Below are 14978 nucleotides of genomic sequence, written 5' to 3'. Positions count from 1 at the left end.
TAAAAAAAAAGCCAGACACTGATGGCCCATGCCTATAATCCTGACTAATCAGAGGCTGAGATCTGAGGATTATGGTTTGAAGCCAGGGCTGGAAAGTCTGTGAGACTCTTATTTCCAATGAACCATCAAAAGTCACCAGTGAAGTTGTGGCTCGGTGATAGAGCAAAGACTTAAGCAAAAACAAAGAAACTAACTCAAGGACCAGGCTTTGAGTTCAAACCTCAGGACCTGCAAAGTAACTTAGTCAGATAGGTAGGTAGGTAGGTAGGTAGGTAGGTAGGTAGACGGACGGACGGACGGACGGACGGACGGACGGACACAGATAGAACAACAGTGAGTTAAAATCCAGTGGAAAACTCAGCCCATGCTGATATAAATGAATTAACAAGGGAAAAGGAAAATCCCTACTTTATGGCAGAAATGAACTAAATAAGTATAGAAAGAATGATGAATATAAAAAGCACCTCTGAAGTGGGAGGGCATTGTCCAGAAGACCATATTTTGAGGAACAGGGCATCAGTGAAATGTCAGGATACCTCCCACAAGACTAATCAAGTACAAAGCGGGAAATGGTGAGCTTGAGGGGGAGAAATCTAGAAGACACCCACCTGACTCGAGATCAAACCTAACACAGGGGAGAGAGGAGCCTGCGCTTGCTGAGGCAGCATGCAGCCTGGTTCTCCCTGTTAAGGGGTCATGACCTGAGTAGTCATGAGGATCAGGTTTAAGGTTATCCTATAAAATGGAACTCCTCACCTACTCTTTGAGCTTATCAAAGACAAAAACGTCAAGACCAAAAAACTAACTGTTCCGTATTAAGGGAGCCTGAAGAAGCACGACAGTGAAAGGCAACATGTGCTCCTGGATAGCACTGGAGCAAAGTCACTGTAGAGCACTTAGCAAACCTGCCTGTGGTCTCGGGACTGAGGAGCAGCATGGAAGCCATGCTCATTTCCTAACTTGGAGGTGTACACTATATGTGAAAGATTATTTTTGTTTGCAAGAACTATGCACTGGACTCTTCAGATAAAAGAACCTGTCTGTAATTTGCTCTTAAATAGTTCTGAAAGAGACACAACATAATAGATGTAAGGCAAGAAGCTGGTTATGGATCAAACACATTAAAACATTAACAACTGGGAGATCTGCAAAAAGCAGGTAAGACAGCTCTGTATTTTGTTCTGGAATCATTTATGTATGTTTGAACTTTTTTTAACTTATTTTTTTAATTTTTGGTGCCAGCTGGGCTGGGTGCTAGTGGCTTATGCCTGTAATCCTAGCTACTCAGGAGGCTGAGATCTGAGCACTGCAGTTCAAAGAAAGAGAGAAAAGGAGAGGGAAGGGGAATGGAGAAGAAAGAGAGCTGGGGAATTTCTCTCCCATTATCTGGACTAGAAAGGATAAAAAAGGCACTACAACTCTCAATCTGATGAAGCTAAATTTAGACACTTCACATACAAATTAAAAAAATAAAGGGGCTGAGAAGTTGGCTCAGTGATAGAGTGCTTGCCTTGCATGCATGAGGCCCTGGGTTCGATTCCTCAGCACCACATAAGCAGAAAAAAAAAAAGCCGGAAGTGGTGCTATGGCTCAAGTGGTAGCGTGCTAGCCTTGAGCTGAAGAGCTGAGGGACAGCGCCCAGGCCCAAAGTTCAGGCCCTATGACCGGACCCAAGAATAAATAAGTAAATAAAACAAAATAAAAGCAGTTTTTAGAAAAGAAATGTGAGTTAAAAAAAAAATCAAAAGCTTGGGCTGGGAAGGTAGCTCAGTGGTAGAGTGCTTGTCTCACATGCATGAGGCCCTGAGTTTGATTCCTCAGCACCACATAAGCAGAAAAGGCTGGAAGTGGCACTGTGGCTCAAGTGGTAGAGCACTAGCCTTCAGATAAAAAGCTGAGGGACAGCATTCAGGCCCAGAGTTCAAGCCCCATGACCAACCAAAAAAAAAAAAAAAAAAATCAAAAGCTTTCCTAACAAGATATCATTCTTTGGGACAGTTCTGATACATCATTTAGCTATTCAAGTGAAAGGCAAAACAACCTCAACTCCTCTTTCCCATGGTCCTGCCCACAGAACAGCACCCCTGGGAACGGAAGCACCACACAAAGAAAGTAGTGGCCAAAAGGTTCCCACAGCCACATGGTACACCACTGGGGAATACACCTAAATCATTCTTACTGCCTAATAAAGATGACAGGAAAAGAGACTGCGTGTGATGGGCACTTTAACCCAGTCCCCACAGGGGACCATGGTCCTATGCTTTGACCAACTTCCCTTCAGCTTTGGTTTAGACTTTAAAGGAACATTATGCCTATGGGACTTTCTCAGAGACCCTGATTCACAGGTGAAAGGAAGGAAGGGGTTCATATCTCACCTACAGACACTGATGTTGTCAGGTATCTAGTTCTAGGATCCCAAGATCACAAAACTCTTCATCTGGCAAAGAACTGAATCAGAGAAAAGAAGTCCTTAAAAGGACTCCAGTCAGGTTTCTGGGAAGCAAGAAGGAAAACCCGCATCTTCCACATGGATTCACCCTCTGTTCTTGTTAGGGCTGACACCAAAGCCATGCAGGAAGCAGAAGCCATCATACTGGATACTGACTACTTTCCTACCAGAAGAGGCAAAGTCACCTTAGGTCTTACAACTGTTAGGAAAAGAAACCGCATCCACCCATATCCCTCACACTCTAGCTACTGGCTCTTCTGTAATAAGAAGGACATGGAAATAGAGCAGCTCTGAAAGAGGCTCACACCTCTATTCCTAGCCTGTCAGGAGGCTGAGAGCTGGGTATGGAGGTTCGAAGCCAGCCAGGGCAACAGAGTAAAACTCTATCTCAAAAAACAAATATTACGTAGCTGTAACCCCTCTGTGCATCACCTTTATAAAACAATAAAAAATAACATTAAAAACAAACAAAAACTCCAGCCCAACTGGTCATCTATCAAATGGGTATCACTATTCTTTTTTCTCTCTAAAAGGATCCAAACAGCAAAATGTGAGTGATTCTACAAAACTCCATACCCTCTATAGGGGAAAATGCCCTTCAGGAGTAGAAATTAAATTGTGTTTAACTTCAGAACATCTTTCAAGAGATTACTTCAGTATCTACCAGACTTGAAAATACCTTTCTGTGTCTTTCTTCTACTTTTTATTAGTACCAATTAGTTGTACAAGGGTGTTTCATTTTAACATACCTGTAGATACATACAATGGACTTTGATCAGACCCACCCCTCCAGACATGGAAATAATTTAATACATTAATTTACCCCTATATATGAAGTACAGTGGTACAAGGGATATAATGATGAGTAATAACAGTCTTTAGTCAGTAGGATAAAGACCAAAAAAAAAAAAGCAAATAAAAGTATGACCTGCTTTTATAGAGCTTATAGGAATTAAGCAACACGCCTAATGTGAAATTGTCCTTTCTGTTTACTTCAATTGCATATTACTTGGTTTTATTTTCACAGTATCATTTTTTTCTTTTTTTTCAGTATTGGAGACTGAACCTAAAGCATTACATGTGCTGATTTAAATAATCTGACACTGAGATACATCCTCAGCATCAAAAGATTAGTATTTTTTTTGAGGAGCCAATTGTGGACTTTATTGTTGTTGTTTGTTACAGGGCTTGAACGCAGGGCCTGGGCACTGTTCCTGAGCTCTTTTGCTAGTGTTCTACCACTTTGAGCCATAGCTTCACTTCCATTTGTTAAGTAGTTAATTGGAGATAAAGTCTCACAGGAACTGCGATCATCAGATCTCAGCCTGAGTAGCAAGGATTACAGGTCTGAGCCACTGGCACCCCCAGTGCAATTCTAGTTTTTTAACTAGATTTTTAACTCAGGGCCTTATGCTTGCTAGACAGGCACTCTACTACTTAAGCTATGCCTCCAGCATTTTTTTTTGCTTTTATTGTTTTTCAAATAGGATCTTGCTTTTTGCATGGGTCAGCCTTGATCCTCCTATTTATATTTCCTGCATAACTGGGATAACAGTTTTTTTTCACTGGTTGAGATGGGATATTTTTTCACCAGACTGGCCTTAAAATGACATCCTCCTGATTTAAGGCTATAGTAGCTCAGATTATAGTTCTGAGCCACTGCACTCATCTCAAAAGATTGTTTTTGAAGTGCAGTTATCACAGGAAGATTCCTTTTTTGTTCTAGCAATCTAGTGAAACAGAAAACAAGACAGATGCCAAGTGCCAGGGGCTCATGCCTGTAATCCCAGCCACCTACAAGGCTGAGATCTGAAGATGGAGGTTCAAAGCTAGCCTGGGAAGAAAAGACTCTTTTCTCCAATTAAACATCAAAAAGCTACAAGTAGTGGTAGAGCACTAGCCAAGATTAAAGAAAGATCAGGGGCAGCACCCGGGCCCTAAGTTCATGACCCTGGACAACACACACACACACACACACACACACACACACACAGACAACACACACACACACACACACACACACACACACACACACACCCAGAAGTGGAAACTTTAACTCAAGTGATAGAAGCACTAGCCTTGAGCTAAAAAAAAGCACAAGGACAGCACCTAGGTCCTGAGTTTGAGCCAAAGGATCAACACACTCAATAAGCAGAGAAAACAGGAAAGAGAAAGTAGATATAGCAAAACAAATTTAATGGATGGCACCAGTGGCTCACACCTGTAATCCTAGCTATTCAGAAGGCTGAGATCTGAGGATCACAGTTTGAAGCCAGACTGGGCAGGAAAGTCCATGAGACTCTTACCTCCAAATAACCACCAGAAAACCAGAAGTGGCTGGTGTGGCTTTGAGCTGTGGCTCTAAGTGGTAAAGTTCAAGCCTTCAGCAGAAAAAGCTTAGGGACAGTGCCAGGCCCTGTCCCCCACAATCGACCAAACACACACACACACACACACACACACACACAACCACCATATTTCAATGCTTGCTTTCTTATAAACTACATGCAAGACCAGAAGCAATGATCGTACCTGAAATCTGTGACTGCAGGAGGTAGTGGGGGAGTCTGCAAAACTTTATCTCAAAGAACAACAAGCCAGACATGGTGTCATAATTTCAGCTATGCAGAAGACACAGGAAGGAGAATCACTGTCCTACGTGAACCAGGTGAGAAGTGCAAGCTCTATCTGAAAAACTGCTAAAGCAAAGACGGCTGAGGTGTAGAGCTGATGGTAAGAGGACTTGCCTCGCAAGTGCAAACTCTAAGTTCAAACTCTAATACTACCTGAAAAATAACTTGCGAAAGCTCAGCAAAGTGGACCATGTCCAGAATTCCAGCATTTGAGAGGCTGAGGCAGTAGGATCAAGAGTTCTTGGCCAGTGCGCAAACAAAAATAAAAATAAGCAAATAAGAACTACTTCCAAGACTGAAGGAATGTATACCGAACAAGCTATACTGAAATATATTGAAGTATGTAATGATAAACTGCGATTGATAACAGACTTAAAAGCAATGATTTTTTTTCTTTTAGGACCAAGCAGAATTTTAAAATAACAGGCTGCCCTATGCCATGGGTTACAGATCTTCCCAGGAAAGGAAGATTAGGAAGGGGAAAGACAGGCTAAAAAGGAAAAGAGTATAGAGCGCTATTATGTTTGGGAAGCCATTTCCTCCCTGGTCAAATAAAAGGGGCCTGACACCCTGAATCTCAGCAGGGGGAAAGGGCAAGAAGGCCCTAAGTAGGCCATGTCACATTATGTTCACTGATCCAGACAGTCTCCTAGTAAAGTGAATGATGGGCCATGGCAAGCTATGGAGCCTGAGCTATGACTCACTACCAAAGTCTCTGCTACTGAGTGTACATTGTATTCCCATAGCTAGGGCAAAGAAGAATGAGGAGCTGCAGAAGCAGAACTGGACTGAGAACCCAGAGGCCTGGGCCTAAATCAACCAACTAAATTGTTCTGTCCCGTATTACCTCTTGCTGGCTTATTCTTCCTCCAAACCCTGTTCCAACGGCCTGCTCCTGACACAAACAGCACTAACTATATTCCTGAGTTTTTGTCAACAAATAGCACGATTTTGTGAGATAGTCATTATCACTCCTTTTTACTTCTTGAGATATAATTAACACTTGTTTGTTTGTTGTTAGTGTTATTGACATTTGAGACAGGGTCTCACTACATAGCCCAGGCTGACCTTAAGCCCTTGATCCTCTGCCTCAGTCTCTCGGCACTAGTTTTGAGAGCCCAGAATAAACCCTTTATAAATGTACAATTCAGTGGGGCTTATGGCTTTATTTGTTCATTTGTGGTACTATAGATTGAACCGAGGGCCTCTCACAAGCTAGGGAAGTGTTCTACCACTAAATTACCACACACTCCCAACTCCTCCTTCTTTTTTTTTTTTTTTTTTTTTGTGTGTGGGTATGGGGCTTGAACTCTGGGCCTGGACAATGTCCCTGAACTCCTTTTGCTCAAGGATAGTACTCTACCACTTGAGCCAGAGCAACACTTCCAGGTTTTTCTGTGATTAATTGGATATGAAAAGTTTCATGGACTTTCCTGCCCAAGCTGGCTTTGAACCATGATCCTCAGATCTCAGCCTTCTGAGTAGCTTAGATTACAGGTGTGAGCCACCAGTGGTCCACTCCCCCTTCTTCGTGTGTGTGTGTGTGTGTGTGTGTGTGTGTGTGTGTGTGTGTGTGTGTGTGTGTGTATGTGTGTGTGTGTGTATTGTGGGGCCTGAACTCGTGGCCTGGGTGCTGTCCCTCAGCTCTTCAGCTCAAGGCTAGTGCTCTAGTACTTGAGCCACAGTACCACTTCCAGTTTTTTCTGCTTATGTGGTGCTGAGGAATTGAACCCAAGGCCTTATGCATGCAAGGGAAGCACTCTACCACTGAGCCACCTTCTCAGCCCTCCCCCTACTTTTTGAGACAGGGTGCCAGGTATTACTCAGATTAACTTTGATCTTTCAAACCTCCTGCTTCAGTTTCCCAAGTAACTAGGATTACAGGCCTTAAGCACCATGACTGGCCTTCTGTGGTTTTCTGTACGTTCACAGAGTTGTACAACTACTCCCGCTATATAGTTCCAAAGCATTTTCAACCCCCTACCCACAAAAAAAAATTACTATTATAATTTTTCTATTTCTTTCATAGGAGAAAAGTGTAGAAAAACTGATCTCTACTAGCCCAAGGTCAGTCTTAGTCCCTTACTAGCCCTTCCCCTACAAAGGTAAGAGATCCACCAGAACGTCCCACATTCCCTGGCAACTACTAATCTACTTTCTATCTCTAGAAATGTGCCTGTTTGAGACACTACATATAAATATAATCACAGTATGTGGCATGTTTATCACTCCTATTCTGCACAGAAAGAACCCAAGACGAACAGGCGAAGAAACTTGCCTAAGTAAGATGCACTACAGTAGGACCCCAAAGCTAGTTCAATGGTTGTGCTTACTTTTGACCACTGCATGCAGCATCCACATGGAAACAAAGGTGAGAAAGCAAGAGATCATTTTACTTTGGGAAAGGAGACTGTTAATCTATAGTAATTTTTAAAAAAGTCAGGCGCTGGTGGCTCACGCCTGTAATCCCAGCTACTCAGGAGAATGAAAAGCTCGTACAGGAAAGTCCCTGAGACTCTTATCTCCAATAAACCATTAGAAAACTGGAAGTGGCTCTGTAGTTCAAGCGGGTAGAGCGCTTGCCTTGAGCTGAAGAGCTGAGGGATAGTGCCCAAGCCCAGAGTTCAAGCCCCATGACCTGGGGAGGGGAGGGGGGAGCCAGGCACCAGTGGCTCAAGCCTGTAATCCTAGCTACTCAGGAAGCTGAGATCTGAGGATTGCCATTCAAAGCCAGCCCAGGAAGGAAAGTCTGTGAGACTTATCTCCAATAAACCACCAGAAAACCAAAAGTGGCACGGAGGCTCAAGTGATAGAGCACTAGCCTTGAGCTGAAGAGTTGAGGGACAGTCTCAGGCCCAGAGTTCAAACCCCTGACTGATAAAACAAAAAAAAGTGACAACAACTACGGCACTGTCTCTACTGAGCTTAAATGGGCATACATAAGCAACTCTTCCAAAAGATCCTGGTAAAGTACCAGAAAGCCACTTCAACTAACAACCCTGCTGTCTTTTTTTTTTTGTTTTTTTTTTTTGGTCAGTCTTCGGGCTTCAACTCACTGTCTCTGAGCTTCTTTTGCTCAAGGCTAGTACTCTACCACTTGAGCCACAGCACCCCTTCTGGCTTTTTCTGCTTCTGTAGTACTGAGGAATAGAACCCAGGGCCTCAGGCATGCAAGGCAAGCGCTCTACCACTGAGCCACCTTCCCAGTCCCCAACCCTGCTGTCTTGACATCTCTCAGCCCCATCATGATGGCAGCTGAAAGAAAACGGCGAAGCATGGTGGTGCATGCCTCTAACCTGTATACTTGGGTAGCTGAGACAGGAGGATCAAGAGTTCAAAGCTAACCTGAGCTACACAGAAAGTTCCAGACCAGCCTGGGCCACACAAATCCCTATCTCAAAACAAACCAAAGCAGGAGATAATGACATATGCTTATAAGCTTATAATCCTAGTACTTGGAAAAGTTGAGGCCAGAAGATTGGGAGTTCAAGGACAGCTTTGGATACATAATAAGTTCCTTGTCAATCTGGGCTACACAGTAATACCCACTCTCAAAAAGGAAAAAAAAAAAGGAAAGATTATGGGAGGGGTAACACTAAGATACACTGTATTCATTAACTGACATGCTGAATTGAAACCCTTTTGTACAACTACCCAAAGATATTTTTAAAATTATGTATACGTATATAAATATAAATATGTATATAAGTATGTATATATATATAAATATGTCAATCATAAGGATCAGGGATGTAGCTCAGCAGTAGAGTGCAAGGCACTAGGTTGGATCCCCAGCACTACAAAAAACAAACCAAAGGGAAACTAGGTCCTTTCTCCCCAACATTTTGACCCTTCTCAAAATATTTCTCTTTATTATTCATACAAATTCCTAGGACAATGTGTATTTTAACTAAGTGCAGCACCTGTGTTTTTCCTCTTTAAAAATTCTGGCAACCAGTTTATACTAGGTGTGATTTTTTTAAATAATAAAGTCTGTAAAGAATCTTGGGGAGGGGCTGGGAAGGTGGCCCAGTGGTAGAGCGCTTGCCTTGCATGCTTGAGGCCCTGGGTTCCATTCCTCAGCACCACATAAGCAAAAAGAAAAAAGCCGGAAGTGGCGCTGTGGCTCAAGTGGTAGAGCGCTAGCCTTGCGCTGAAGAGCTGAGGGACAGCGTCCAGGCCCAGAGTTCAGACCCACAACTGGACCAAAAAAAAAAAAGAATCTTGGGGAAACACAGCGGTTGGCTAACAAAAGGTAGAGAGCTCTTAAAACCAAAGAATTAAAATTCACCTAAAATGTCAATAATCTAGCCATACCTTAGCTTTCTCTTTCTTCCTCCAGCTTTCTGTATTCTAGATATGTAGGACTTAGATTATACTTCCATAGAGGACCAAGTTCAGTTTTCTAGTCCTTTTTGTTATCCATCATCCAATATAACCAAATTAGCAAACTTTAATGATGATAATTATCTTTTTTCTTTCTTATAAGCAAAGGGTAGGCTGGGCACAGTAACACAGCACTGGCAGGCTGAGGCAGCAGGATTTCAAGCTTGAGCCAGCCTGGTCTACACTGTGAGTTCAAGGCCAGCCTGGACTGTATCTTGAGAACCTATTTTGAAAGGTAAGAGGAGAGGGGAGAGGAACGATGGCAGGGAAGAGAAGAAAGCATACAAAAGGGAAAGACTGACCTTCACTAGCCTGAGGCCAAGATCACTATCTTTCTTTACTTGGCTCTTTATCCCCGTGAACAACACAGTGACCAACACAATCCTAGGTATTCAAACATCTTTTTAATAATTAATGTCTATTTAATATGTGGCCAGGCATGGTTCCCTGGCCTATAAGTCAACATTTGGGAGGAGGCAGCAGGAGGATCACTTAAGTCCAGGAGTTTAAGGCCAGCCTAGCACACAGTGAGATGCTGTTTGAGAAACAAGTAAACAAATAATACCTAATACTTATATAGCATCTAATCAGGCATCGTTCTAAACACGTACATACCTTAGTTCTCAACAATCCTAGCCGTAACGAATATTATAGTCCCCTTTTCCAGATGAGAAAGTGTAGCACAGTGAAGCTGTGACTTGTCAAAGGTCATTCAGTTAGGAAGTAGAACAGGAATGGAGGATAGCCCAAGTGACAGCATTCCAACTGGACACTTTTCAGTCATTCCATCTTCTTAAAATTGAGAGGTTTATGACAAACTGTAATACTTAGGACTGCTACTAGGTCATAAAGAAAAGTACTTTTCCTTTTTCTGCTTTGTAATATTCTACTTTGCCTTTTTCAGATGCGCTCTAAGTCCCCTTAGGGAGGCAGGGCAGGAGGGATCAAGATTGAAGATGGCAGGCTGGGAAGGTGGCTCAGTGGTAGAGTGCTTGCCTTGCATGCCTGAGGCCCTGGGTTCAATTCCTCAGCACCACATAAGCAGGGAAAAAAAAAGCCGGAAGTGACACTGTGGCTCAAGTGGTAGAGCGCTGGCCTTGAGCTGAAGAGCTGAGGGACAGCGCCCAGGACTAGAGTTCAGGCCCACGACCGGACCCAAAAAAAAAAAAGATTGAAGATGGCTTGGGCTGCATAGTGAATGAGGTCCAGGCCAGTCTGGGCTGAGTTCCTGCTCATTAAATAAATGAACAAATAAATATAAATAAGTTACTTCTGAACCTATGACAAAGAAAATAATCACCAACTAGAGGTTGATTATTCTCTACAGTTAAGTCAAAAGGCAGACAATGAATGGACAACAGAGGAAGAACCAAATAAGAAAATTTCACTTACAATTCAGTTTTCTTTGTAAAAGGCAAGCTACTCTAAAAATTTTGTCATTGCCGGGCGCTGGTGGCTCACGCCTATAATCCTAGCTCCTCAGGAGCCTGAGATCTGAGGATCTCAGTTCAAAGCCAGCCTGGGCAGGAAAGATCATGAGACTCCTATCTCCAATAAACTACCAGAAAACCGGAAGTGGCACTGTAGTTCAAGTGGTAGAGTGCTCGCCTTGAGCTGAAGAGCTGAGGGGCAGCGCCCTGGCCCAGAGTTCAAGCCGCACAAAACTTTGTCATTATAGAATTTAATTCCATCTTCTATTTAACTTTTTCCAGTCCTGGGGCCTGAACTCTGGATCTAGTCACTGTCCCTGAGCTTCTTTTGCTCAAGGCTAGCACTCTACCACTTGAGCCACAACACCACTTCCAGCTTCTTCTATTTATGTGGCACTGAGGAACCGAACCCAGGGCTTGATGCATGCTAGGCAAGCATTCTACCACTGAGCCACCTTCCCAGCCCTCTATTTAACTTCTAAAACATTAGGAACATTATACAATCTCTACCCTAACCCAAGTAAACAGAAAACTATCCAAATTAAAAGGAAAGCTTTAGTTTGGGGTTCTTCCCAGTTCTTTGTGGTTGAGAGTGAAATGCAACTTCTTGGTATTACAGGACAGAAAACAGTATATAAAGAGATAGGAAAATTGTTTTGCTATTGCTGCTGTCCTTGCAGTCCAACAATTTCAAATGTAGAGTCAGTTCCTGATCTTCAGTTGTTCAAGTACTGCATCAAACCTAGAAACAGTTCCAATCCTAAATCTTGCAGAGATCATTAAATTAAGAAGTAGTTGCTTCCAGGTGTAGAGTGCTTGCCTAGCATGCATGAAGCACTGGATTCGATTCCTCAGTACCACATAAACAGAAAAGGCAGGAAGTGGTGCTGTGGCTCAAGTGGTAGAGTGCTAGCCTTGAACAAAAGCAGCTCAGGAATATTGCCCAAGTCTAAAGTTCAGTCCCCAAGACTAGCAAAAAAAGAAAAGGAGAAGAAAGAAGGAAAGAAATGCCTACTTCCTTCACATTCCAAATTCCTACTAAGTAGAAACAAACATTCACAAAACAAGAGTTGAGACAGGGTTTGAATGACTGACCTCACAAAGATAAACTGGGAAAAGAACAGGACCATTCTCGTCTTGGGCATCTCTAAAGTATACCTAGAAAGTGTCACCTTATTTTCCCTGGCATATCCTCTTTCCCCAAAATAAATTTTCCTCCAAGCATTTTATGAAACAAAATCTCTTTGTCCCCGATCCTGTCATCCGCATCCTCCTGGGTTATTTTGGGGGGTGGATAGATACTAGAGGGTGAAAAGTTGATTATAGAAAGATTAACTCATAATCCAATTCAAAGGCAACCCTGTTTTTCCTTTTGGGGCAATATGAGGATTTGAATTCAGGGTTTCCCACTCACCAGAAAGGTGCCCTACCAATTGAACCGTGCCTCTGGCCCTTTTTGTCCTGGTAATTCTTAAGATAAAGTCTCACTTTTTGCCCAAACAAGCCTGGACCAAAATCCTCCTATTTATGCTTCCGAATACAGCTGGGTTGACAGGCCCACATCAGCACACTCAGCTTTTTCTGTTAAGATGGGGATCCAGCAGACTTTTTTTTATCTAGGCTGGCCAGGAAGTTCACTCTGATATCAACCTGCAGTTAGGCTGGCCAGGAACCTTACTCTGATCTCAACCTCCAGTGTAGCTAAGACAGGTGCAGATACCATGCCCAGTTATTGATCGAGATGGGGGTCTCAAGAACTTTATTGCTTGGGCAGGCCTAGAAGGCTATTCTACTGATCGCTGCTTCCTAAGTAGCTATAGACATGAGCCACTGGAGCCCAGCCCAGAGGGATACTTACTGCATTCCTTAAACTAGCCTTTAAAAAATAAAAACAAAAGCAAACCATAAGGCAAACTTATTCTAATTTTTTGAAAAGAGTAACTAAAATACTTGTTTTAAAATAAGAGCAGCAGCAGCAAAGGCCTTTTCAAGAGAAGCTGATGAGCAGGCAAGCGGCTGGAGGTACTGCTAAGGGGTGAAAGTGTGTGACCTGGGGGTCCTTTCTAAGCACCCGCCTTTCCCCTTCCCAGCTGTCTTCTCACAACCTCCCTGAAGTCAGCTTCCTCTACAAGTTCATCTCCTGAATGTACATTCCCCGTACATGTCTAAACACACTTGCAAAAATGCTAGTGAACCCCCTAATGCCCTGTATCCCAAGATACAAGAAAAGTTTCTTAGTTGATATGCAGGGCAACTGAATGGACCTCAGCATCCTGTGAGCTCATTTTTATTACCATTTCAGGGGCCTCGGACAAATTTAAACCACTCAACACACACTTTGGGGAATACAGGGTCCAACGTACAAACTCACCACAAGTTTGAAATTAGTTATCAATGTCTAAATGTATGTTTTCAAAAGTGTTTCAGGGCACCTGCATCAAAACCCTAGTCTTCTCATGTTCAAATGAGATTCTTAAAATCACTTATCACACTCAGTCAGAATCTGTGAGCAATCTGGGACATGGCATTTTTTTAAATATGATCCTGGGTGATTTTAATAAGAACTTCAGCTTGAGACTCCCTAAGTGAAACCCACATCTACAATGTTCCCCAAATATTTACCTATATGGGTGCCAGTCCCATCCTTATTCCTAATAAGTAGTTGTGAATAAAACCCTCCAGTTCCCCCAACCAAGAGTAGTTAGAAAGAAAGCACGATGTTAGAAAAGCCTGAAAATCATACAGGATTTGGGGGATGGCTGGCTCATTGCAGAAAAGATCCATGTCAAGAACGGGCAACAGTACCGAGTTCTCAGGACACCCAGGACCACAAACAAACCCCACAGAAACAAAACCCAACGAACAACAAGAAGAAAAACATCCCTTCCTTTCCTTCACCATAAGCAGAAGCAACATTTCTGGGCAACTAATTTCCCTGGCACCCATCAGATCATGATTTTCTTTGGCAACTCCCCCACGCTATTTAGAGAACATTCCTCCTCCTTCACTGAGCTGCTTCATCATCGGTGTGCAAGCATGTCCCACACTTACACACATCATTACAGTGGACACCCTGCCAGCTTCATCTCCTCCATCCCGGATCCGGGACTCCGATCCCCACTGGCGCCCCCCCCAGCCCCCCTCCCCCCGCACTCAGAGCAACTTTCCCCCACTCCGCAAAGCTCGGGCCCTCCCCGGCCCGGCCCTGCCCACGCGCGGCCGGCTCCCCGGCCTGGGCATCCGCGGACCCCGGGCCTCCAGGTCCGCAGCTGAGCCCTCGGCGCCCTCCGCCCCCAGCCCCACCCCGGGACGGCCTCGCCCCCTCTAGACCCGGTTCCCACTTTCCGCCTCCAGCCGGGGTCCGTCGGACCGGGGCGCCCCACCCTCCACTTTCCCGCTCCTCCTCCGGCCTGGCCTCCTTACCCGCCTGCAGCTCGAGTTCGGCGACGTCGCCGCCCGGGCCCGGCTCGGCCCCGCCGCCGCCGCCGCCGCCGCCGCCCGCGGGGGAGGGCGGACAGCTGTGGTCGTGGGAGCACTTGACGTCGCGGAAGAACTTTTGGGTTTCCCGCAGGTTCTGCCGCAGCCGTCCCAGGTAGCGGCGGTAGCGACCGAAGCCCCGGCACAGCTCGCGGATCATTCCGCCGCCCCCACCGCCGCCGCCCCCCGGGCCCGGGCCGGGTCCCGAGACGGGCTCGCCACCCAACAGCAGCCCGTCGCCCTCCATCGCCTTGGCCCGCTGTCTCCGCGGCTCGGTCCCCGGCGCTGGCCCGGCCCCCCTCCTCCCTCCCCGCCCCTCAGTGCTCCCAAGAGGCGGAACCCGACGCCCCCGCCTGCAAGTCCGCCGGGCTTCCAGCCTCGGTCTCTTGCAACCACCCGCGCAATGCGCCGCTCGTGGAACCTTATTTTCCGCTCTCCGGGAGACTCGGGAAGAGTTTTTAAGGGCGCCGTCGCCGCGCAGTCTCCTGGGACTTGTAGTTCTAGTTCGGTCCCAAAGCCAGATGAATTACTGACCCCCTAACCCCTGTAAGGAGGTGACTGTCTTCACCGGCCCTGGGGCTTAAATATGCTGCATTGATTCAA

At 44.9% G+C, this 14978-nt stretch overlaps 1 protein-coding gene across 1 annotated transcript in view; it reads right to left on the bottom strand.

Annotated features, from left to right (window-relative positions):
* Dstyk (dual serine/threonine and tyrosine protein kinase) overlaps positions 1 to 14668 on the bottom strand; it is a 60647-nt gene extending 45979 nt beyond the window's left edge. The window contains exon 1 of the mRNA XM_042681328.1: positions 14322 to 14668. Coding sequence (XP_042537262.1) covers positions 14322 to 14622 — 301 coding nt within the window. The 5' untranslated portion in view covers positions 14623 to 14668. The remainder of the gene's footprint in view (positions 1 to 14321) is intronic.
* Between the last annotated feature and the right edge of the window lie 310 nt (positions 14669 to 14978).

This window comes from Dipodomys spectabilis, unplaced genomic scaffold (assembly GCF_019054845.1).
Source record: "Dipodomys spectabilis isolate Male_0828 unplaced genomic scaffold, ASM1905484v1 ptg000069l, whole genome shotgun sequence".
NCBI classification, from domain to species: domain Eukaryota; kingdom Metazoa; phylum Chordata; class Mammalia; order Rodentia; family Heteromyidae; genus Dipodomys; species Dipodomys spectabilis.
Note: the sequence above shows the minus strand (reverse complement) of the source record. Positions and strands in the feature narration are given on the sequence as shown.